The following is a 27084-nucleotide window of genomic DNA, read 5'->3' as shown; positions in this document are numbered from 1 at the left end:
TCAACTTTGGAGAGTGTCGTTGGAGACTGCTTCGGTGAAGCACCTCGGAAACTTTTATTTTTTATTGGTATTGAGTATCCCTCGGTTGTGAAAAGATTATTGAAAATGTGGCCCACTGCCTAAGGCTACCCAACTTGTCGCCACAGCAACACTGCGCAAAAGCCTCACGCTAAATAACAGGACAGTGTGCTAAAACTTTGGTTAGGCAGGTGGGACCCACGAGGCATAAGTTTAAGGAGCTGGAGTTATGTACTGCCCTGCCATTGCAATGCGAGCATCTGAAACCACTGAAAACGTGGTCACTCACCACCATTTAGCAGGTGCATAATAACATGAATATTTCTTTGAATACAATTAGGAAATATCTTTTGATAAAGAGCACCTGATTGACTGTAAAGTGATCTTGGGTTGGCCCAAGTTGCGAAAGGTGCCATTCTAAACTCAACTTTTTTTTCTGCTTCTTGGACTGTCGATATAATTTGTATCCAAACTGGACCAGCCTCGTAAATACTGCAGCTCAGAGACTGGGAATTGTGCGGAGAGTGACACACTTCCTGACTCCTCGTCGTCCCGCTACATGGCACACGTTAGGGGTGTGATGGAACATTTTCCACTTGCCTGGGTCAGTTCAGCCCCAACGACACTCGAGAAGCTCTACAGGATCCAGGCAAAGCAGCCCACTTGATTGACATGGCATCCGCGACCTGAAGGATTTGAGTGCCTGCACCACATCGGCAGTCGGGTGCACCATCGGCAAGATGCACTACCGGGACTCGCCCTTCAACAGCACCTCATGAACCCGTGGCTTCTCCCAGCTTGAAGGACAAGGGCAATAGATACTTTGGAACACCGCCACCCGGAAGCTCCCATCCAAGTCACAGGCAAGTCCTGACGTGGAAATATGTCGCTGTTCGTTCACTGTGGCTGGGTCAAAATCCTGAAACTCCCTCTCCAACAGCACCGTGGGTCTAAGATTATTATTATTACCGACACTACATGGTTCAAGAAGGCAGTGCGTCACCGTCTATTCAAGGGCAATAGGAGTGGGCAATTGGAGCTGGTCGAGCCAGCGATACACACAACTCATGAAAGAATGTATAAGTGTGTCAATTTGTTATAAATATCAGGAATTACAATTAAACTATAGGTTTGCAGCTGTTAATTAAGAACGGCCTGAGTTACCTTGCAGAATCCATTCATTTCCAAGGACATTTCCCACTGCAATTCCCAGCACTGATCCCCGACACAGTCATATTCAGATCAGACAACACCGCAGATGCTGCTTCCAACATTAGCCTGGGTTAGTGGCAGGAGCTGCACGGATGCCAAACTCAAACTGGCATAATGAATCACAAGGGCAGCATTGACAGCAGGCAGCAATTTGTTCTGCCACATGACAGGCTGCTCTGAATAACCCAGGCACCGCTGCCTGCCGGGAGGTAACAGCAGGAGAGCATCACTGCAGGACAAAAGGCTGCAACAGACGGCATGCTGGAACTCAGCAAGAAACACCACGAATCTCCAACACCTAAAGGTCACTTCGAATTCCACCTCAGAGCTTTGCTTCCTTGAGCGAACTGCGACGTTGCTGTGTGCTGAGAGCAGCTCAGCTCCTTCACACTGGCCTGGAGAGCCTCGAACCTGGGGAATCAGAGTCTCAGGATGTGGCGTCGACCCGGAAAACTCCAGAGGTTTGGAATATTTGGCCCAGGGAGCTGCCGGTGCTCAGTCCTCGAGTACGTTCAAGATCGAGATGGCTTGATTTTTTTTGGACACACGGGGATAATGGCAAGAAAGTGGGATTGAGGCGGATCGGCCATGACCTGATTGACTGGTAGAGCAGATTCGAGGGGCCGTAGGTTCGAGGGGCTGAATGGACAACTCCCGCTCCTGTGTTAATGTGCCATGACTCGTCTTATGTACATGCGCTCAGCAAAACGAACACACCCATGAACACAGCTTGGGAAGAATAAAATCACTTGAGAAAAATGTCAAGCCACTCTTTGCAGGTTCTGATTCTTTCTGGAATAGCGGTCCGGGGTCCATGCAAACAGGAGCTGTTGGACAGTTCTGGCTAACGTGGAACACATTTGGGATCGAGCTTGGGCCTTCAGTCTGCATTAGCACACATGATGCAAATATTCGCTCAGCCAACAAATGGGGAATCGTGAAATAAGGAAGAAAGAATCAGAAGCTGCGACAGTGGCCTGGGTGTGATCCAGTGTTCAACATTATTCTCTCAAGTGATTTTTTTTTTCCCCCCTCAAGCTGTGTTCAGAGGTGGGATGGGGAAAAACGGCTTGATGCAGTGAGTCGGTGTGGAATGGACTGCCTGCTTCAAAAAGGAATTGGATGACTATCGAAGGTCTCTGCCGAAAAGGCATGGGGGGGTGGGGGTTAGGGGCGTGGGAGTGGGACGAGCTCTTGTAAAAAGCCAAGATGGACACAGCAGGCCGAACAAACTGCTTCTGTGCTGCAACCACTCTATGATTGACTGACGTAAATGGTACAGCTTCAGGCAATAACCACTGGTTAATATTGACAAACCAGTCCAATGTGACACAGTGCTGTGATGACTGGAAAGCTGCAAGACTGTGCACAGTGCTGGTTTTACAGCCAGCCAATATCTGTCATGTATTTTCAGTGTCAATCACAGAAGTGAACTTTGGAGTGGCTCTCTTTTCGCCAGGGAGGAGGAGAGAAAACAAAACGTTTGCATTGCTTCCTTATGGGTTACTCAATATTCTGTGCTGGGGAGTTCAGGGGTGTGACCGCCCTCCTGACAATGACTTCAGCGATCCGTCACTTCACTTACACGTTCCCAGGGTCCTGATTTCATCGGCCCCAATTGAAGCAGGTCTCAGCTGCCAAGTCGGGACACAGGGGCACAAATGAGACTCTGTACGAGTCAGGCATACTCGGCATTGTGCTACCTGGAGCAGAAGCTGATACGGTCGAAAAGGCTAGCCGAGTCATTACTGTGGGTCAGCACTTTGTCTGCAGTGTTCAACCTGCATTATAAAAAAATGCTGAGAGGTTGCCGTGCTGACTCACTGCACAAATGATAATTCACGCCGACTCCCTCCCTATCCATCTATGGCTGCTACTTCTCTTTGTGTCACACGCACGAGAGCCAAGGCCAAACGTCTGTTGAGCCTAACAGCAACATATGTCCATCAATACCTGCGCTCTATCCATGCAGCACAGGACACCAGCCTTATAACATTAAAATTATTACCAGCCGTTCTACGTCAGCCAACATAGGTAGGCAGGAAGAAGGACTAAACATGGCTATAATCCTCTGGCTCACAGTCTGGTTTGTTTGGTTTTGTTGTCAGCAGAATAAAGCCAGTCACCAACCTAACATGAAAAATGAAATGAAAATCGCTTATTGTCACGAGTAGGCTTCAATGAAGTTACTGTGAAAAACCCCTAGTCGCCACATTCCGCCGCCTGTTCGGGGAGGCTGGTGTGGGAATCGAACCGTGCTGCTGGCCTGCTTGGTCTGCTTTAAAAGCCAGCGATTTAGCCTTGTGAGCTAAACCAGCCCCTCAGTGAGAGCTGCAGCCTTTCCCATCGATAAGGAGATTTAACCTCCAACTCAGCAATGACACTCGGAATCATTTACAGGCTGAAAGCAACCGGGGGGTGTGAAGATGGAATGAAGCGGTCAGAGCTTTCCAACATGTCCTTGCCTGTTTCAGAAACCCTGTAAACCTCCCGTCACTCAGTCCTGCGAAGGAGTGGCGGTCAGCAGGCGCCGAGTAGCAATGGCTGAGCAAATGCTTTTCAGAGATTTAGCTCAAATTCTGCCAGAAACCAAAATAACTGAGCTGCTGAAAATTCATGGAAGGGAAATCGGCTGAGTATTTGAAAAGGAAGGAGGTGAAATGAACTCTTGAATTCATAAAAGCGCCTTTCATGACCTCAGGACATCCCAAAGCTCTTTCCAGTCAAACAAGTACTTCACAAGTGCGGTCGCAGTTCTAACTTGGGAATCGAATCAGTCAATCAGAGCATGGTAAAGCCACACAAACAATGAGACAATGACCAGATTATCTGTTCTCATGTTGATTGACGGACAGATGACGATGACCCAGGACATTTACTCGGGTGTAATTGGTCAGAATTAAGGGTCGCCTCTTTATTTTCAAATCGTGCCCTGTTCTGTCATTCTGGCTTTGACTGAGTGGCAGCACAGTGATTAGCACCGCTGTCTCACAGCACCAGCGACCCAGGTTCGATACTGACCCTGGGTGAATGTCTGTGAAGTTTGCACTTTCTCCCCGTGTCTGCGTGGGTTTCCTCCGGGTGCTCCGGTTTCCTCCCACGGTCCAAAGGTGTGCTGGTTAGGTGGATTGGTCACGATCAATGCACGGGGTTGTGGCGACAGGGTGGGGGAAGTGGGCCTGGATGGAGTGTTCTTTCGGAGGGTCAGTACAGACCCGATGGGCCAAATGGCCTCCTTATGATCTGCAGTGATTTTATGGATTCTATAACATACAGCTTTTAAGTTTGACTGTAAACAGGAATGGTTGGTACGGTTAAGAACAGTGAATCGGGATAAAATGAAGTGAACAATATACTCCTCTCATGGTAAAAGTATGTTTGAATGTTGCTCCTCAAATGTATATTGCCTTTTACTGGTGATTCAATCCAGAAAGGGCCCTTGCTCTGCATGAATCAGATAATCACAATCTCTGCATACTGCTGCAAATGATTCACACAAAGTCACTTGAATGTTACACCCATTCCACATTGTTAACATGAGGAATAATTTCAACAGGAAAAAGAGTCACTTCAGCAATCTGGTCACGTGCGCTCACCAACCAGGCAACCTGCAACAAACCTAGCCGACAAGATCCTTTTCAGGGGCAGAATGTGCAACAACCTGCACTCGTGTAGCACCATTACCGTGGGGCTTCACAGGGGTATTATCAAACTGACCCCGACACCAAGCCACCCAAGGAGATAGCAGGAAAGAAGAGGGAGGTTTAAAGGAGTGCTTCAAGGGGAGAGAGGTGCAGAGAAACAGAGAACTCCAGGGCTCCGGGCCGAGGCAGCTGAAGGCGCCGCCACCAATGGTGCAACATTTAAACTGTGGATGGCGCAGGTGGTCAGATTTACAGGAGCACAGAGAGCTCCAGCACAGAGGGAGAGAGGGAGTGCTGTGGTCGCAGAGGGATTGGAAAACAAGACCGGCAACTGGGGCCAAGACTCAAGAAGCAGCAGCCAGAGTGGGTCCGCAGGGCAGAGGGTGCCGGGCGAACGGGGCATGGCGCGAGTTTGGAGGCGGGCAGCAGAGTTTTGGATGACCTTCCAGTTCACGCAGGGTGGCCAGGAGCAAGTCGGAATACCCAAGTTCAACGGTGACAAAAGCACGGAGGAAGGTTTCAGCAGCGGATGAGCAGGGGCTGACACAGGTTGGAGAGCAGACCGACCCGCAAGGAGAAAAGGTGACTGAAGCCTGGAAAGGTGACGTTCTAGGTGCATTCATTATTAGCTGGCACAGGTACAGCCAACGTCAAAACGTCACAAGACTCCTGCGGTCGCCTTGGTCGGCATTGATGCCGGCTGGAGCCAGGTTTCCCTGACAGCAGGCCTGCCATACACCGGTTACCGGATAGTTGCCAAGGGAAATGGCGGGGAGGGCTTTTCACTGAACGGGGGGGGGGGGGGGGGGGGGGGGGGGGGGGGGGGGGGGGGGGGGGGGAAGCAATCGGACAATGTAATATGGGCTGCTCCGGAGGAATGCCGGAATGGGAATCCAACACTCACTCAACGTCCTGATGGAAAACTCAAACTTCAGTGAAGCTTCCATCTCTGAGCAACAACAGCTTCTGTACAGATCATGGTTCAATGATTCCTGTGTGCCTCCCCTCATTATACCCTCTTCCCAGCTGTTTAATCAGGCAGAAAATACCTCTCGTGAAATTTCTGTTACTGTATCTCGTGAGAAAATGTACAGGACCGATTGGAAATGGCGGGCAAGGACTGACTGCAGAGATGGATCAGACTGAACAATCAGTGCTGCACACTGTGGGCAGTGTCCATTACAACTCTGGTGCAGCAGGTACAACTGGGGGCTGGTTTAGCTCACTGGGCTGGCCAGCTGATTTGCGAGGCAGAGCAAGGCCAGCCGCGTGGGTTCAATTCCCCATACCAATTGAGGTTATCCATGAAGACCCCCCCCCCTCCCCCCGCCTTCTCAAGCTTGCCCCTCGCCCAAGGTGTGGTGACCCTTAAATCAAACACCGGTCAGCTCTCCCCCTCAAAAGGGGAAAGCAGCCTCTGATCGTCTGGGACCATGGCGACTTTACCTTACCTTTACCAATCTCAGTAATGGTTAAATTAAAATCCTAAAAAACATATCTTTTCTTTATGCCGTTCTACAAACTAGCAGCACGGTGACACAGTGGTTAGCGCCGCTGCCTCACAGCGCCAAGGACCCGTGTTCACTTCCTGCCTTGGGTGACTGTCTGTGTGGAGTTCGCATTTTCTCCCTGTGTCTGCCTGGGTTTCCCCCGGTTTCCTCCCACAGTCCAAAGATGTGCAGGTTAGGTGGATTAGTCACGCTTAATTGCCCCTTTGTGTCCAAAGGTTAGGTGGGGTTCCGGGGATAGGGTGCTGCAGTGGGCCTGGGTAGCGTGCTCTTTCAGAGGGTCAGTGCAGACACGACTGGCCTGGAGTGATTGAATGAAAATATGACAAGAAGTTAAGCCAGGAAGGTCTGAGCAAAGGAACTGAGCTTGTGTGAAAAATAAATGAACACAGAAATTGGGAAGATGTTCCTTCTTCAGAGTCCTGATCAGTCACGCACGATATTGGAGACAAACACTGAGGACGTGTAAAATTCAGCATCGAACAGTCAGGAATGGAAAACCTCAGCAGCTTTTTCACCACCCCCACTCTTTACAGAACACACAGTTTGCCAACTTTTCTTCTCAAGGTGAACACTCCTTCCTCATTGCCATACTACTTTTCTGAAACTGTTGCCATTTCGCTCTTTTAATACCCTCTCAGGAAGTGTGCAAAGATTACTTGAGATCGACACAGTGAAATGATAAAGTGTAATGGTCAAGGGCCACCAGTCACAAGCAAGGATTGAACGCCAGGTGGAGAGGGCAGGAGGCAGACGTCTCAATGACTTGTCTGACTAGCCCCCCGCACAAAATGGAGCACGAGGAATCGGGTGTCATTCATTCTGCATCTTCTGTTTCAGTTGGGGCTGTTTACACAGGTTCCTTTCACAGCAGCAGAGCAAGTGGAGGGGGAAATATCACTTGCACTTCTTACAGCCGCTGCACAAATTGCCAAAGAAAATAGTGGAACTTTTTACGTGACCCCTGCCTTAACTTTTCCTGATTTGCAAACTTGGTGTTTCCATGCCTCGATAATAATGAGGAATTTTAAACACTAGCTTTCTTCAACACAGGATAATGGCAACAGACTGCCAGTAAACCACTTTCTTCAACTCCTTCCCGGGAATTGTAAACCCCGATGCTGCCAGGAGCAAATCACTGGGCTCCCAACAGTTGTCAGTCTGCAACAGCAGACATGGATCATTGGGCAGCTTTCTATAAAAAAATTTTTATTTTGTCCACAATTTCCATCCACAAAACTGGCAAACACGCTCGTGATTTTTTGTTTTGAAAAAAACAACTCTGAACAAGGGCACATTGGTCAGGAACCACATGTTAAGAACCTACCCTTATCAGGGAATCTGGAGGCCTTTTTCTTTATCCCCAATTACCCTTGAGAAGGTGCTGGTGGTCGTGAGCTGCCTTCTTGAACCGCAAGGGTCCACGTGGTGTAGGTGCACCCACAGTCCTGTTGGGAAGGGAGTTCCAGGATGTTGACCCAGCGACAGTGAACGAACAGCGATATATTTCCAAGTCAGGATGGTATGCAGCTGGGAGGGGAATCTCCAGGTGGTGGTGGCGTTCCCATGTTATCTGCCGCCCTTGTCTTTCGAGCTGATAAGAGGTCGCGGGTTTGTACGGTGCAGTTGAAGGAGCCTTGCTGAGTTCCTCCAGTGCATCTTGGAGACGGTATACAGGACTGCCGCTGTGCGACAGTGACGTGACGGGGCGGGAGGGGGGGGGGGGGGGGGGGGTACTGAATGTTTGTGGATGAGGTGCTGATCAAGCTGGCTGCTCTGTCCTGGATGGTGTCGAACTTTCCAGGTGTTGACGGAGCTGCACTCATCTGGGCAAATAGAGAGTATTCCCTCATCGCTGAGGATCCGGGTTCGATTCAGACCCCGGGTCACTGTCTTATGTGGAGTTTGCACACTCTCCCCACGTCTGAGTGGGTCTCACCCCCACAACACAAAGCGATGTAGAGGGTAGGTGGATTGCCAATGCTAAATTGCCCCTTAAATGGGAACAAATAATTGGATATCCTAAATTCTTTTGAAAAAAAGAGTATTCCATCACACTCCTGACTTGTGCTTTGTCGATGGTGGACAGGCTTCGAGGAGTCCCAAGGTGAGTTTCTCGCCACAGAATTCTCAGCCGATTACCTGCTTTTGTAGCCACAGTTATACGGGTAGTCTTGTTCAGTTTCTGGTCAATGGAAATCCCCAGGAGGTTTATCATGGGGGCTTCAGCGATGGTAATGTCATTGAATGTCATAGAATACCAGAAGTGCAGAAGGAGGCCACTTGGCCCATCCAGTTTGCACTGACCCTCTGAAAGATCACCCTCCCAAGGCCCACTCCCCAGCCCCATCACGCCACCAAACCTTTGGACACGAAGGGGCAATTGATCATGACCAATCACCTACTCTGCACATCTTTGGACACGCAGACACGGGAAGAATGTGCAAACTCCACACAGTCATCCCAGGTGCGAATTGAACCCGGGTCCCTGGCGATGAGGTAGTGGTGCTAACCACTGTGCCACCATGCCATCATGGGGCAATGGTTCGGTTCGGTCTTGCTGGAGATGGTCACTGCCTGGCACTTGTGTAACTCAAATGTTACTTGTCATGTATCTGCCCAAGACAAACGTTGTCCCGGTCTTTGCTGCATTTGGAATCATAAATGTTGCTGAACAGTGTGTAGTCATCAACAAACATTCCCACTGCTGACCTTACGACTGGGGCAGACGAAGATGGTCGGGCTAGGACACTCCCCTGAGGAACTCAGGGAACAAGAATTAAATGGTGGACAGAATCAAATTCAGAGCCAGTGCCAGAAGATCAACTGGACCAGACAGACCGACTCTCAAGCCTCTACAAAACTACACAATCTCAGTGACGTACTTCTGTCGAATCCCTGGGTCAAGGGGGTAGATAATCTATTGGATTTCATGTAGTGTTCACGTGTGGGATGTGAGGTAATGATAGGACTTGACGTGGCTATTCTGACAACTTCACTGACAGAAGAACAAAAGGCGCTCAGAGGAAAGAGGGAGCCCTCAAATCCCTCCAGCAGACAAGACTGAGGGAGAGGGAGAAAGAAAAAGGACAACAATCTAATTTGGAAACCAAGCTCAGCTTCCCATGTGAAGCAGATGCTCATGAGCCAACATGCACAACAGAATTTTCTCTGAGCCATGTGCCCCTGTGGGGCTAAGAAAGTCTTGCTAGCTGAATACTCAAGGCCTTGCCCTTCTTAACCAACTATCACTTCACCTCAGCGAGGTCTACAGGACTGATTGTCAACTCTTCACCCTTACGCCATCTGGTCCATTTCAGGGGCATGGCGACACGGGGTACATTATGGTATGGCAAATTAAGATGGGTCAGGCCAGCATGACGTAACCATCTCCACGAAAGGACAACGCTGACGGCTCAGAATGACAAAGTCACAGGTCGGCTGTGGTCACGGGAAGTAACTAAATAAATGTGCTTCTCTTTTGCTGAGCATCATCCTCTCTCAGATGAGCTGCTCCCACCTTGGGAGTGGCCCATCCATCCCCTCACACCATCGCGAGCCGGGAGCAGGCATGTGACCTTGAAACCAATGAGTGTGAGATGCAGCGGGCGAGCAATCACCCAGCCACCTCTCCCAGTAACAAAACGACTGGCTGCCACCAAGCAGTTAATGGTTTGGCTGAGAATATGAACTCAGTGTATCGGATTCTCAAGATAGGGCATGCTGATGATACGGGCACGTTTGAGACATTGATTTCAACTTGAATGCATCTTTATTTTGATCAGTAATTGGAGCTGCTTGATGATGTTGCTGTCACTGCAATGTGACAAGAAAGCAGAGCTTCATCATCTCTCTAGCAATTTCTCGGGTATTTTAAGCCTGGTTATGTTGGCACGATTACAGCTTTGCATTTATTGCATGATCGCACAGAACTAAACTGCAGACTTTCCATGATGGGAAGAGTCTCCCCCCCCCCCCCCCCCCCCCAACCCATCAATCCAGGATGCTCCAGCTTTGATTACGAACATGACTCGAAGAGGCCATTCCTGAATTCAGTGGGAGCGGGAGGGAACTCATTCAGTAATAGGCAACACAAATCTACATTTGTTTAATCAGAGGCACGATTCATGGTGTTGAGAGCTCACTTGTTTTTATTACATGGAATGACAGCATTTGAGCGTTTTCCATTCTGTCTGTCTACTTCTTCATCACGAGGGAAAGCCAGTGGCCAGCAATGGGAAAGCGAATATTATTTTCCCTAATTAGTGCCATTGGTTTATTAATAATAATAATCTGTTATTGTCACAAATGTGAAGTTACTGTGAAAAGCCCCTAGTCGCCACATTCCGGCACCTGTTTGAGTAAGCTGGTACGGGAATTGAACCCGCGCTTTGGCCTTGTTCTGTATCACAAACCAGCTGTCCAGCCCTGAGCCAATTTACAAATGACTGAACTGGAAATTTTCATTTTTGATAATGTGATTCAAAGTTTATTAACATTGGAGGACATTGCATGTCGTCCACTTTTCTTCTGCAGTGAACAATGATTGCTTGGACAATGAAAATGTGCTGCTCTCCAAAATCAGTCCTGGCACTTCCTCATTCACTCCCTTCGCTATCAATATCCCAGGGGTTACTACTCACCAGAAACTAAACTAGACCAGCCGTGTAGATACTGTGGCTACAAGAGCAGGTCAGAGGCTGGGAATCCTGCGGTGAGTAACTCACCTCCTGACTCCCCAAAGCCTGTCCACCATCTACACGGCACAAGTCAGCAGTGTGGTGCAATCGTTTCCAACAACACATGAGCGCAGCTGCAACAACACTCAAGAAGCTCGACACCATCCAGGACAAAGCAGCCATGCTTGATTGGCACCCATTCACCACCTTCAACATTCGCTCCCTGCATCACAGCCCCACAACAGCAGCCGTGTGTGCCATTTGCAAGATCTACTGCCGCAACTCATCAAGGCTCCTTTGACAGCACTTTCCACATCTGGGACCTCCACCACCGAGAAGAACGTGGGCAGCAGGTGCATGCGAATACCACCACCTGGAAGTTCTCTTTCTAAGTCACATCGCCATCCTGAGCTGGAACTGTGTCACTGGTGCTTCATCCCTGCTCAAACCTTTGTGGTCCATTCCGAACAGCACTGTAAGTGTACCTACACCACAGGGACAGCAGCGGTTCAAGGCAGCAGCTCACCACCATCAGCCCAGCCAGTGATGCCTGCATCCCATGAATGAATGAATGAAAGAAATAAAATGACATGGACCACCCAAATATTCTGAACATATGGGGGAACCAAATTCCCACAAGACCCATTTCTGACTCAGCTGTTGTTTCAATGATAATACAACGCTGCACTGGGGAAGTCTGCGGCTGTGATTAATGTTCTTACAAGGAGGTAGATTACATTGGTATTTGATCTCCCCACCTATTTTCCTCCCCTCTTCACCCTCTCCCAAAACAGAGCACAATGTGCATGTGCTCCATTGAAAGGCTTTGTCAGAGATTCACCAAAAGAGCATGCAACCAGGAGCACAATGCTCACATTGGGTGACATTTAAATTCAAAGCTTTTGATCATTTAGACTCTATTCCTCAAAAGGTTGAACTGCTAGTCTGCGCACGCACGCACACACACACATTTGGGAAAATATCAAATTTAAACCCAACCAATATAGCTTCAGCCAAACAATACTGCCAAATATATCACTCTCATCACACATTCGAGTAGATATTTTCTACAATCTGTCTCCATTTCATGAAGCAGTTTTAACAATTGGGCCATAGCAAAAATGTCGAAACTGCACTTTTAGCCTCCCAATGTCTGGAATACGATCCTTCACCCTGCCCTGCCCTGAGATTTTATCTGCTGTCTTATTGCATTCTACTATTCCCAATATCTAATCAGCCATGCCTCAAGATTGGCTGCTGCCTCCTGTTTCTCAACACTTGACAACAGTGGAATGACAATCCGCCCTCAGTTGGTATGTGCAACGCACTCGGGAGCAAAGATTCATCCAACGTCACTGCCTTCAGGAGGTCAGTGATTGAAAGCTCCCCAGTCCTTTCACTTTGAGATTTCTATTTTTATGCTGACAAGCGACATCCCAGAACTGCAAATCACATTGATCTTTCAGGGGGAGTGAGTGAGAAAAAGGTTTCATGAAGTTGAAGTGGAATATTGACCACATGGAAAGGTGAATCAAGAACAAAAAGAATGACAATGCCAGCACCTTCTGTATGGAACAATGGAAATGGCTTCATTTTCACCTGGCTCCTTTGGAAATATGACCAAAGTTGTTCAGTTTTCAAAATTTATTTACGGGATGCGAGTGTCGCTGGTTAGGCCAACTTTTATTACCTATCCCTAATTGCCCTTCAGAAGGTGGTGGTGAGTTGCCTTCTTGAACTGCTGCAGTCCTAGAGGTGAAGGTACACACACTGTGCTGTTAGGGAAGGAGTTTCAGGATTTTGACCCAGCGACAGTGAAGGAACGGACGAGAGATTTCCAAGTCAGGGTGGTGAGTGACTTGGAGGGGAACCTCCTGATGGTGGTATCCCTGGGTATCTGCTGCCCTTGTCCATCTAGATGGTAGTGGCTGTGGGTTTGGAAGGTGCTGTCTCAGGAACCTTGGCGAGTTCCTGCAGTGCATCTTGTAGATGGTACACACTTGCGGCACTGGTGGAGGGATTGAATGTTTGTGGAAGGGGGAGCAATCAAGCAGGGCTGCTTAGTCCTGGATGGTGCTGAGTTTCTTGAGTGTTGTTGGAGCTGCGCTCATCCAGGCAAGTGGAGAGTATTCCATCACACTCCTGACTTGTGCCTTGTAGATGGTGGACAGGCTTTGGTGAGTCTCAAGGCGAGTTATTCACTGCAGGATTCCCAGCCTCTGACCAGCTCTTGTAGCCACAATATTAATATGGCTAGTACCGTTTAGTTTCTGATCAATGGTAACCCCCAGGATGTTGACTGTGGGGGGATTCAGCGATGGTAATGCCAAGGGGCCAATGGTTAGATCCTCTCTTCTAGGAGATTGGTCATTGCCTGACACTTGTGTGGCACAAATGTAACTTGCCACTTGTCAGTCAAAGCCTGGATATTGTCCAGGCCTGGCTGCATTTGGACATGGACAGGTTCACCTGGTTTTTACACATCTCTGTTCAGCGTTCTCCAGGAAGCCACTCTCTCTGACCTGAAGTTCTGTTTCTGAATTCTTTTTTATTTGCATGTTAGTCATAACCATTGCACATCCAAAAACTGCTGCAGGCAATTGATGGAGCCTGTTAATCACCCCCCCCCCCCCCCCCCCCCCCCCCCCGGAAATGAAGGCCAGAACTTCCTGCTCTGACAACATCCTGAAACAGAGTCTGTATTTATATTGCGCCTTTCACAACCCTGCCCTGGGGGCAATGCAAAGTGCTCGAGAGCTAAGGAAGTACTTTTTGAAGCGTGGTCACCTTTAATAATTAAGCAAAAGTGGCAGCCGCCACTACAGCAACGTGACAATGAATGTTTGATGTTGGCTGTGGGGCAAATAATGGCCAGGACTCTGGGGAGAACTCACCTCTCCCTCAAAACACTGCCACGGGACCCTTCACATCTTCCTCGGAAGGCAGGTGGGACCTCTCATCCGAGAAATGGCACTGCACTGGGGTTGTTAGCCTAGGTTTTTTGCGCTCCAGTGCCTGGAGAGAGGCTTCACTCCACTACCCTCTCCTTCAGAGCAGGGAGTATTGCTGACTGCACCACAGCTGACAATGCTGCAGAACCAGGATGTGACAAGCTCGGGTGTGAGTAAATTGTCTGCAGCAATTGGCATTTGTTCAACACAACGCAATTCACCTCCAGCCAAGTTCAGACCAGCAGTCTCTGGAGGAAGCATCTCTCTCTCAGATGCTGTCATCTATTCCCAGACAATTTTTTTATCTTTTAAAACTGCCTTCATATAATGTCTTGCACATCATCAGCACATGCTGCTATCTTTATCAACACAGGAGCCGAAGGTGCTGGAAAACCTCACCAGGTCTGGCAGCATGTGTGAGGAGAGAACATAGAACATACAGTGCAGAAGGAGGCCATTCGGCCCATCGAGTCTGCGCCGACCCACTTAAGCCCTCACTTCCACCATTTCCCCGTATCCCAATATCCCCTCCTGACATTTTGGGACACGAAGGGCAATTTAGCATGTCCAATCCACCTAACCTGCACGTCTTTGGACTGTGGGAGGAAACCGGAGCACCCGGAGGAAACCCACGCAGACACGGGGAGAACGTGCAGACTCCACACAGACAGTGACCCAGCGGGGAAGCGAACCGGAGACCCTGGCGCTGTGAAGCCACAGTGCTAACCACTATGCTACCATGCTGCCCAAAGAAAGCAGAGAAAGCACAAGTGGAAGTCCTTTGGCTCTTCGTCAGAACTGAAGGGAGGGAGAATGACTAGAGCTGTGAGAGATTGCAACTAAAAGTAGCAACTTTTAGAACAAAAGACAGGTTATGGCCTGGTGTGGGGGGGCAGAGAGGGGTTCCATTGAGGCGAGACATGTATGGAATAGTTTTAAAATGGGTTTGAGATGAAGGAGAAAGGTCACAATCTAAAGCTGCTGAACTTAACGTCAAGTCCACAGCGCCCAATCTGCTGTCACTGCTATTTTGTATGTAAATACAAGAGCCAATTTGAGCACAGTCGGGTCCCACAACAGCAACGTGATAAATAAACAGCTAATCTGTTTCCCATTATGGTGTTTGACAGATGAAGATCTTTCATAAATTGTACCATGGAATCTTTTCTGCCCATTTGGATTTCCACATGGTGCCTTGGATTAATGTCTCGTCTGAAATCTCGACCAAAACATGGCAGAAGATTTAGCGCTCAAGTCCTGGAGGAAGGTTTCAACCCGCGACCTCTGGCATGGAGACAAGAGGATGATCAGAGTGTCAAACTGACAGTCTAAGCTCGTCATGTCCAGCACTACACTTTGGCGAGCCTGATGATCCTCACCCATGTGTCTCGCTTCCAAATTCTCTTCCGAGACATCAACTGGCCCCTTTCGGGACAGAATGATAACCCACACTCTGTAAACAAATTCCCTTGCAGCTGGTTTGGGTTGACCAAATCAAATCCGCTGGGCAGCACGGTGGCACAGCGGTTGGCAACGCTGCCTCACAACGCCAGGGACCCGGGTTCAATTCCAGCCTTGGCTGACTGCGTGGGTTTCCTCCGGCTGCACCAGTTTCCTCCCATAGTCCAAAGCTGTGCAGGTCAGGTGGACTGGCCATGCTAAAATTGGCCATTAGTGCCCAGGGATGTGGTTAGGTGGGATTACAGGAATAGGGCAGGCGAGTGGGCCTCCTTCAGGTTCTCTTTCAACAGGGTCGGTGCAGACTTGATGGCCTCCTTCCGTAGTATAGGGATTCCATGAAGCTGTCAAAAGATCCAGGTTTAGATGGGCAGCATAGTAACACAGTGGTTAGCACAGTTGCTTCACAGCTCCAGGGTCCCAGGTTCGATTCCCGGCTTGGGTCACTGTCTGTGCAGAGTCTGCATGTTCTCCCCGTGTCTGCGTGGGTTTCCTCCGGGGGCTCCGGTTTCCTCCCACAGTCCAAAGATGTGCAGGTTAGATGGATTGGCCATGCTAAATTGCCCTTAGTGTCCAAAAAAAAAGGTGAGATGGGGTTACTGGGATAGGGTGGATGCGTGGGCTTAAGTAGGGTGCTCTTTCCAAGAGCCGGTGCAGACTCTATGGGCCGAATGGCCTCCTTCTCCACTGTAAATTCTATGATGATATATGATGGTTTAGATCCTGACCATTTCCAATACCCTCCTACTAAATAAAAGCTCATGGCACAGTGTGCACATCTTTGTGATCAGTTCGTCAGACAATATTTTCCCCCACAGTGTTGTTCCCACTCTCCAGCGACCTCCCAGTGACTAGTCAATTCTTTACAGTCTTCAATGTTTTCACTGGACTTCACTGCATCCTGTACAAACTTAAAACAGACTTTCCAGTATCATTCACATTCATTCCAATTCACCCTCAGCGCAGATGCTGGCTGACAGAAGAGGGCTTTGGGTTAAAAGACACCTAGCAATATCTGGATGCAGAACAAGTTGAAGGATCAGAATAGACTGTGAGAAACAGGTCTGCACTGGGGGGTTGGGATGCTGTGCACTGTCCAGATAATGGCAACTGCAGGATAGGAGCTGGTTGCGTTGGTGTGAACTTGGCGAGAGACAAGCAATGGAAAACATTGCGGGAGAGAAGCTCCCTCAGCAACACTCAGCCAAAACTTCCCTCTCGCCAAATAAAAATCTGGCCACGTTGAGAGAGGCCAAAGTCAGAAACGTGGCCTTGGGAAATGGAAGAGTTTATAATGTGAAATAATTGCAAGCACTTCCATGTTGTAAATGGTTCTGGTAAATCAGGCACATATGCGACCAAAATATAGCTCACTTTCAGTTGCAATTTTTGCAAACATCAATAAACTGCTACCGAGCCGAATTATGAAGATTAGCTCAATTTCTTTTTGGAAGACAAATATGCGACTTGAAGGAAGAGCAATCCCTTGCTTATTCTTGGTCACAAGAGGTTTAAGCTAATGCCCAATCAAGGTAGTGGACAGCTTGTCCCCAAATCTGTTACCAAGACGTTGGCACCAATGGATCTGAACTTCCGAGCAGTCCACGGGGAATGTGACCTTGGCCCCCACTTTGCTCCCGACCTGCACACAACAGCACGGCCAGTGACAAGTCAAACGCGTGGCCGTGTTGGGGTAGCCCACCAGCTTGTATCGCTGCTCTGTTTCGGAATGCAATATACCAGTTCACAGACAGGCTATTTTGGCCAGTTGCCACACTTGCATTTTCTTTTTTAAAAAACTATAAATATCATTTTGTTCAAGGAAGGAGATTCATGAGCAAGAACTCCTGCTGCAGACAGAAACACACTGTGCTGTGAATCTCTTTTGCATGATTGGAGCAAGGTGTCAGTCTCACCTTAGCGGGGAGTCTTGCCTCGGAGTCAGAAAGTGGCCGGTTCAAGTCCCCCCTCCTCTCCAGGAACTCGAGTACATAATCTGCACTGACTCTAGAGGTGCTGTTGGAGTTTAACCTCTGCCATTTTAGGCGGATGGACTAGATCCCATGGCATTATTTCAAGGAAGGGTGGGTTGTTCTCCCCAGGTGTCCTGGGAAATATTCATCCCTCAACCCACGTCACTAAAACGCATGATCTGATCATCATCACACTGCTGCTTGGTGAGACCTCACTGCGCACAAATTACCGGCCGCGATTTTTACATTTCACAGCCTTTCGAAGTGCAGTCGCAGTTGAAGTACTTGGGAAAGTTTCGAAAGGTGGCGAAAAATTTTACACAAATGCAAGTGTTTTCTTTCTTCAACAGGATCTATTCACAATGAAACTGTTTGACTGATGCCAACTTCAGCATCATCATTTTCAAATCAAAGTCAAAGAGGAGCGAGAGAGGAGGGAGCAAAAGCACCAACCAGTGTGCATACTTTCTGAATCTCTTTACGGGGAGAAACTCTTGTGGGGGTGTTTGGTGAAAACATGGTAATTATGCCCCCTCCCATTCCCAAAACAGTCGAACAACCGCCAGTAATCACTACCTTTGCTGCAAGGAAGCCGATCCGAACATGACTCAATGTTATTCAGGAAAATAAAATTCCTGGCAGAACTGAACATTGAACACGGATCCCAATCACATTAAGGAGCAAATCATCTTGAAGGATCTTCTCATACATGACATGGATCCCTCACAATTCAGAGTCACGAGGGCAGAGAAGGTGGGTTATTCAGCTCACAATGGCTCTCCACAGAGCAATCCGATCAGTCCTATTCCTCAGGTTTATCACCCCCCCCCACCCTCCCCCCTCCCCCCCGCAAGCCTCAAGTGCCCATCCAATTTCCTTTTGAAATCATTGATCATCTCCACTCCCACCACCGTCCGAGGTAGCCAGCTCCCAGGGCTTTATCCCGCTCGCTGCGTGGAAAAGCTTCCCCGCCCCGCCCACCCCCCACTCTGTACCTCTTGCCCAAAATTGCAAATCTGCCCGCCGTCGTAAACGGAAACAGCTTTTCTTTGTCTATGCCTGCCATCGTGTTCAACACCTCAATCAAACCTCCTCAACCCGCTTTGCCACTTGATGAATCTGTATTCAAATTATCATTCCTCCTCCTGCAAAGATCTAGAATTGGCGGACGTGATAATTTCCCGGCTTGGGGTTGCAAGCCGGGAAATTATCACGCCCGCCAATTCTAGATCTTTGCAGGAGGAGGAATGATAATTTGAATACAGGTTCATCAAGTGGCAGTCTGTCGGTAATGATTGCTGCCTTTCCAACACAAAATGAGGATCTCAATAGCATCGTCAACATTTAAAAAAAAAACACATCTCAGCAATACTGAGACCGAAACAAAAACAGAAAATACTGGACGATCTCAGTAGGTCTGACAGCCTCTGTGGAGAGAAAAGGAGGCTAGGTTTTGAGTCTGGATGACTGTCATAATACTGAAACTGATGCAGGTTCATCTTTAATCATAGCCTTCAGGTCGATCAGCAATATTTGATTACATATGCTACTACAATTACTGCAGATCTCAGAAATCGCAGTTGCTGGGTCTATTAATAGTATGACCAACATTGGATAAGGACCAAGAATAATATTACTATGGTTGCTGGAGAACAATGAGTAATTATATACTTATTGAAGCTCTATGATCAATACAATTCCAGCTATCCAGGCAACGTTTCTAAGATCATAGCAGGCACTTCTGATTCAATATTGACATTACTGGAATTGCTGCAACATTACAGTAATATTGCTGGCTCCAGAGGTATTAACTGGATCCCTGGCTCTCAGTAATATTGCTGCTGAACCCAAGCTAACCGCGTGGTGTCTTGACTGCAGGATCAGTCAGCAATAATCTAACAGCCGCTGGATCTCAGCAGCAATATTGAGATTCCTACAGCAGTGACAAAGGGAATGCTGGATAGGTATTAACATTGCTGGGTCCGTCACCCTGAGATTGCTGGAGCAGTAGCACTGGAGACTGCACGCTAAGTACTGCAATTACTGGACCTATGACACTGGGGATGCTTAACGTTAGGATTGCTCGACAGATGGCACTGAAAATACTGGATCAGCATTCGGATTGCTGGATCAATAACGCGGAGAATGCAAGATTAACGTTGGGAATTCTGGATCAATGATATTGGGATTGTTGGAACGGTAACACTTGGATTGCTGTACCAGTATTAGGAATTCTGGATCAATGATATCCAGATTAGAGGATCAGTATTGGGAACGCTGTGCTAGCAATATTCAAAATGTTGGATCAACGATACCGGGAATGCTGGATCTGCACCAGGATTGCTGCTGGACCAGTGTTGGGGAAGCAGGAACTGTAATTTTGGAAATGCGGGTTCACTAGTGGGATTCCAGGATCAGTAATTTTTGAACTGCTGAATCAGTGTTGGGATTGCTGGTCGATCAACATTGGCAATGTTAAATTAATAATGTTGAGTATGTTGGACCAAGAATTGGCAATCTTGGAATTGCAGAATCAGTATTGGGATTCCAGGGTCTGAAATACCAGGAATGCAGGATAGATATTAGGAATGCAGAATCAGTTTTGGGATTGCAGGATCTGTATTGGTGGAATTGAAGGATCATTATTGGGATGCAGGATCAGAATTGGGATTACAGGATCAGAGACATTGGGAATGCAGGAATGGAGGATCAGAGACACTGGGATTGCAGGATCTGAGACACTGGGATTGCAGGATCTGAGACACTGGGAAAGCAGGATGTAAGACACTGGGAATGCAGAATCTGAGACACTGGGAATGCAGAATCTGAGACACTGGGAATGCAGAATCTGAGATATTAGGATTGCAGGATCTGCTCACTGGGAATAGAGGAATGGAGGATCAGAGACACTGGGATTGCAGGATCAGAGACACTGGGATTGCAGGATCTGAGACACTGGGATTGCAGGATCTGAGACACTGGGATTGCAGGATCTGAGACACTGGGAATACAGGATCTGAGACACTGGGAATACAGGATCTGAGACACTGGGAAAGCAGGATCTCAGACACTGGGAAAGCAGGATCTGATACACTGGGAATACAGGATCTGAGACACTGGGAATACAGGATCTGAGACACTGGGAATACAGGATCTAAGACACTTGGAATGCAGGATCTGACACTGGGAATGCAGGATCTGACACTGGGAATACAGGATCTAAGACACTGGGAATACAGGATCTGAGACACTGAATACAGGATCTGAGACACTGGGAATACAGGGTCTAAGACACTGGGAATGCAGGATCTGAGACACTGGGAATACAGGATCTAAGACACTTGGAATGCAGGATCTGACACTGGGAATGCAGGATCTGACACTGGGAATATAGGATCTAAGACACTGGGAATACAGGATCTGAGACACTGGGAATACAGGATCTGAGACACTGAATACAGGATCTGAGACACTGAGAATGCAGGATCTAAGACACTGGGAATACAGGATCTGAGACACTGGGAATGCAGGATCTGAGACACTGGGATTGCAGGATCTGAGACACTGGGAATGCAGGACCTGTGACACTGGGCTTGCAGGATCTGAGACACTGGGAATGCAGGACCTGAGACACTAGGAATGCAGGGTCTGAGACACTAGGAATGCAGGAATTGAGGATCTGAGACACCGGGATTGCAGGATCAGAGAAACTGGGAATGCAGGATCTGAGACACTGGGAATACAGGATCTGAGACACTGGGAATGCAGGAATTGAGGATCTGAGACACTGGGATTGCAGGATCTGAGACACTGGAATTGGCGGATTGGTATGCGGATTGCAGGATCTGAGACAATGAGATTGGAGGATCCGAGACAATGGGATTGGAGGATCCGAGACATTGGAATTGGAGTATTGGTATTGGGAATGCAGGATCTGAGACACTGGGAATGAAGGATCACTACTGGGAATGCAGGATCTGAGACATGGGATTGCAGGAACTGAGGCACTGGGAATACAGGATCACTATTGCGAATGCAGGATCTGAGACATTTGGATTGGAGGATCACTATTGGGAATGCAGGATCTGAGACATTGGGATTGGAGGATTGGTATTGGGAATGCAGGATCTGAGACATTGGGATTGGAGGATTGGTATTGGGAATGCAGGATCTGAGACATTGGGATTGGAGGATTGGTATTGGGAATGCAGGATCTGAGACATTGGGATTGGAGGATTGGTATTGGGAATGCAGGATCTGAGACACCGGGATTGCAGGATCTGAGACACTGGGAATGCAGGATCTGAGACATTGGGATTGCAGGATTGGTATTGGGAATGTAGGATCTGAGACATTGGGATTTCAGGATCTGAGACACTGAGATTGCAGGATCTGAGACACTGAGATTGCAGGATCTGAGACACTGGGAATGCAGGATCTGAGACACTGGGAATGCAGGATCTGAGACACTGGGAATGCAGGATCACTATTGGGAATGCAGGATCTGAGACATGGGATTGCAGGAACTGAGGCACTGGGAATACAGGATCACTATTGCGAATGCAGGATCTGAGACATTTGGATTGGAGGATCACTATTGGGAATGCAGGATCTGAGACATTGGGATTGGAGGATTGGTATTGGGAATGCAGGATCTGAGACATTGGGATTGGAGGATTGGTATTGGGAATGCAGGATCTGAGACATTGGGATTGGAGGATTGGTATTGGGAATGCAGGATCTGAGACATTGGGATTGGAGGATTGGTATTGGGAATGCAGGATCTGAGACACCGGGATTGCAGGATCTGAGACACTGGGAATGCAGGATCTGAGACATTGGGATTGCAGGATTGGTATTGGGAATGTAGGATCTGAGACATTGGGATTTCAGGATCTGAGACACTGAGATTGCAGGATCTGAGACACTGAGATTGCAGGATCTGAGACACTGGGAATGCAGGATCTGAGACACTGGGAATGCAGGATCTGAGACACTGGGAATGCAGGATCACTATTGGGAATGCAGGATCTGAGACATTGGGAATGCAGGATCCGAGACATTGGGAATGCAGGATCTGAGACATTGGGAATGCAGGATCTGAGACACAGATTGCAGGATCTGAGACACTGAGATTGCAGGATCTGAGACACTGGGAATGCAGGATCTGAGACACTGGGATTGCAGGATCTGAGACACTGGGATTGCAGGATCTGAGACACTGGGATTGCAGGATCTGAGACTGCAGGATCTGAGACACTGGGAATGCAGGATCTGAGACAGTCAGATTGCACGATCTGAGACAGTCAGATTGCACGATCTGAGACACTGGGAATGTAGGATCAGAGACACTGGGAATGTAGGATCAGAGACACTGGGAATGCAGGATCTGAGACAGTGGGAATGCAGGATCTGAGACACTGGGAATGCAGGATCACTACTGGGAATGCAGGATCTGAGACAGTGGGAATGCAGGATCACGATTGGGAATGCAGGATCACGATTGGGAATGCAGGATCTGAGACATTGGGAATGCAGGATCACTATTGGGAATGCAGGATCTGAGACACAGATTGCAGGATCAGAGACACTGGGAATACAGGATCACTAGTGGGAATGCAGGATCTGAGGCACTGGGAATGCAGGATCACTATTGGGAATGCAGGATCTGAGACACTGGGAATGCAGGATCACTAGTGGGAATGCAGGATATGAGGCACTGGGAATGCAGGATCACTATTGGGAATGCAGGATCTGAGACACTGGAAATTCAGGATCACTATTGGGAATGCAGGATCTGAGATACTGGGAATGCAGGATCTGAGACACTGGGAATGCAGGATCACTATTTGGAATGCAGGATCTGAGACATTGGGAATGCAGGATCTGATACACTGAGATTGCAAGATCTGAGGCAATGGAAATGCAGGATCTGAGACACTGGGAATGCAGGATCTGAGACACTGGAAATGCAGGATCTGAGACACTGGGAATGCAGGATCTGAGACACTGGGAATGCAGGATCTGAGACACTGGGAATGCAGGATCACTATTGGGAATGCAGGATCTGAGACATTAGAAATGCAGTATATGAGACACCAGGAATGCAGGATCTGAGACACGGGGAATGCAGGATCACTATTGGGAATGCAGGATCTGAGACATTAGAAATGCAGTATATGAGACACCAGGAATGCAGGATCTGAGACACGGGGAATGCAGGATCACTATTTGGAATGCAGGATCTGAGACACTGGGAATGCAGGATCTGAGACATTGGGAATGAAGGATTGGTATTGGGGTTGCAGGATCTGAGACACTGGGAATGCAGGATCTGAGACACTGGGAATGCAGGACCTGAGACACTGGGAATGCAGGATCTGAGACACTGGGAATGCAGGATCTGAGACAGTGAGATTGCACGATCTGAGACACTGGGAATGTAGGATCAGAGACACTGGGAATGCAGGATCTGAGACAGTGGGAATGCAGGATCTGAGACACTGGGAATGCAGGATCACTATTGGGAATGCAGGATCTGAGACAGTGGGAATGCAGGATCACGATTGGGAATGCAGGATCACTATTGGGAATGCAGGATCTGAGACACTGGGAATGCAGGATCACTATTGGGAATGCAGGATCTGAGAAATTGGGTATTCAGGATCTGAGACACTGGGAATGCAGGATCACTATTGGGAATGCAGGATCTGAGACACTGGGAATGCAGGATCACTATTGGGAATGCAGGATCTGAGACAGTGGGAATGCAGGATCACGATTGGGAATGCAGGATCACTATTGGGAATGCAGGATCTGAGACAGTGGGAATGCAGGATCACTATTGCGAATGCAGGATCTGAGACACTGGGAATGCAGGATCACTATTGCGAATGCAGGATTTGAGACACTGGGAATGCAGGATCGCTATTGGGAATGCCGGATCTGAGACACAGATTGCAGGATCTGAGACACTGGGAATGCAGGATCTGAGAAATTGGGAATGCAGGATCTGAGACACTGGGAATGCAGGATCACTATTGGGAATGCAGGATCTGAGACACTGGGAATGCAGGATCACTATTGGGAATGCAGGATCTGAAACACTGGCAATGCAGGATCACTATTGGGAATGCAGGATCTGAGACATTGGGAATGCAGGATCTGAGACACTGGAAATGCAGGATCTGAGACACGGAATGCAGGATCTGAGACACTGGGAATGCAGGATCTGAGGCACAGGGAATGCAGGATCTGAGACAGTGAGATTGCACGATCAGAGACACTGGGAATGCAGGATCAGAGACACTGGGAATGTAGGTTCTGAGACATTGGGAATGCAGGATCACTATTGGGAATGCAGGATCTGAGACAGTGGGAATGCAGGATCACGATTGGGAATGCAGGATCACTATTGGGAATGCAGGATCTGAGACAGTGGGAATGCAGGATCACTATTGCGAATGCAGGATCTGAGACACTGGGAATGCAGGATCAATATTGGGAATGCAGGATCTGAGACACAGATTGCAGGATCTGAGACACTGGGAATGCAGGATCACTATTGGGAATGCAGGATCTGAGAATTGGGAATGCAGGATCTGAGACACTGGGAATGCAGGATCACTATTGGGAATGCAGGATCTGAGACATTGGGAATGCAGGATCTGATACACTGAGATTGCAGGTGCAGGATCTGAGACACAAGAAATGCAGGATCTGAGACACTGGGAATGCAGGATCTGAGACACTGGGAATGCAGGGTCACTATTGGGAATGCAGGATCTGAGACATTAGAAATGCAGTATATGAGACACCAGGAATGCAGGATCTGAGACATTGGGAATGCAGGATCACTATTTGGAATACAGGATCTGAGACACTGGGAATGCAGGATCTGAGACACTGGGAATGCAGGATCACTATTGGGAATGCAGGATCACTGTTGGGAATGCAGGAACTGAGACACTGGGAATGCAGGATCTGAGACACTGGGAATGCAGGATCACTATTGGGAATGCAGGATCTGAGACACTGGGAATGCAGGATCACTGTTGGGAATGCAGGATCTGAGACACTGGGAATGCAGAATCTGAGACACTGGGAATGCAGGATCACTATTGGGAATGTAGGATATGAGACACTGGGAATGCAGGATCACTATTGCGAATGCATGATCTGAGACTTTAGAAATGCAGTATATGAGACACCTGGAATGCAGGATCTGAGACATTGGGAATGCAGGATCTGAGACACTGGGAATGCAGGACCTGAGACACTGGGAATGCAGGATCTGAGACACTGGGAATACAGGATCCGTATTGGGAATGCAGGATCTGAGACATTGGGAATGCAGGATCCGTATTGGGAATGCAGGATCTGAGACATTGGGAATGCAGGATCTGAGACACTGGGAATACAGGATCCGTATTGGGAATGCAGGATCTGAGACACTGGGAATGCAGGATGACTGGGAAGTGGGTGGCCGGGATCTCTGCGGCCCGGCCTGGCCCCTCTGCCCCGCGCTCAGTGACCGCATCCCTCACCTTCAGCCACCACCTCCTCCACGGTGACCTGCTGCCGGCCCAAGTTGAAGACCCGGCCGATGAAGCCGCTGCCGGGGCACAAGCCGCCGCCCCCGCCGCTGCCGCCTCCTCCTCCGCCGCCGCCGCCGCCTCCCGAGCCCGAGCCGGCCGCCTCCCGGCGCGAGTCGAAGAATTTCTTCATGGCTGGCTCGCTCGCTCCTGGGCCGGGGAGGGGGACGACGAGCCGTTCGGAAGCCGAGAGCGGGCTGCTGGCTTCGCTCCGCCGAGCCGGGCCCAGCCGGGACGGGGGAAAGGTTTGGGGAAGAGATGCGGGGCGGACCAGGCCGGCTTCCGCGCCGTTAATCCCGACATGAGACGCCGACGACGGGGGCCGGACCCAAAGAGCGGGGCATGGGCGCGCCGCGACCCGGATACGCAGCGCAACCGGAGGCTCGACGGGAGTTGTAGTTTCCGGGGCGGCCGGTTGCCAGCCGCCGAGCGGCCAGCGGACTACACGTCCCAGGGGCCATCGCGACTCGGCGCCTGCTCACTGGCCGCTCTGGACTACGGCTCCCGGCATGCATTGCCGGCTGTCAACTCTCAACGTCGACGTTTCTCCTCAGAGGGAGATTGAATGTGAGAGACGTGGGAGCTGTCTCGCAGCTACAATACACACATTTCTGCACACATAGATAGATAATACGGTAAAATGGCGCAAGTTTTCGAACGTCTTGGGTGGGATTCGAGACCTGAACCTCGGGGTTGGAGGGCTAGCCCTGAGCCTTCGGGCCGAAGGGTCTGAGTCCCGTCCCAAGGAGCTCGAGTGGTGACTGGCGGCCTAGCACAGTTACTGCAGGAGGGAAAACAGCAATTGCAATTAATTTCTTGTCCCTTCAGGACACCTCGGCAGCTTCCCTTCAACCCAAATGTCTGACCAAACCCGTGTGGTGTAAAATATGCTGGAGCGAAAGCCCCCCCCCCACCCCCCACCCCCAAAACGCATCGAACGACGAATAAAAAGAGCGAAGCCGACCCAGCCCAGGAGCTGGAGACTGCCGAAGAGGGAGACGGACTGCGCCCCTTCGGGACAAATCCAAGAATGCCAAATTTTAAATG

At 49.1% G+C, this 27084-nt stretch overlaps 1 protein-coding gene across 6 annotated transcripts in view; it reads right to left on the bottom strand.

Annotated features, from left to right (window-relative positions):
* Positions 1–26399, bottom strand: part of aak1b (AP2 associated kinase 1b) — a 108588-nt gene extending 82189 nt beyond the window's left edge. For 5 of the 6 annotated variants that reach the window (XM_038785557.1, XM_038785558.1, XM_038785561.1 and 2 more), the window contains exon 1: positions 25990–26399. In XM_038785557.1, the coding sequence (XP_038641485.1) occupies positions 25990–26170 (181 nt within the window). In that variant the 5' untranslated portion in view covers positions 26171–26399. The remainder of the gene's footprint in view (positions 1–25989) is intronic. The other variant, XM_038785563.1, reaches the window with a different exon arrangement.
* Positions 26400–27084: the final 685 nt, after the last annotated feature.

The sequence above is a fragment of the Scyliorhinus canicula genome, chromosome 26 (genome assembly GCF_902713615.1).
Source record: "Scyliorhinus canicula chromosome 26, sScyCan1.1, whole genome shotgun sequence".
NCBI lineage: Eukaryota > Metazoa > Chordata > Chondrichthyes > Carcharhiniformes > Scyliorhinidae > Scyliorhinus > Scyliorhinus canicula.
This window is presented reverse-complemented; position numbering and strand designations above follow the sequence as displayed.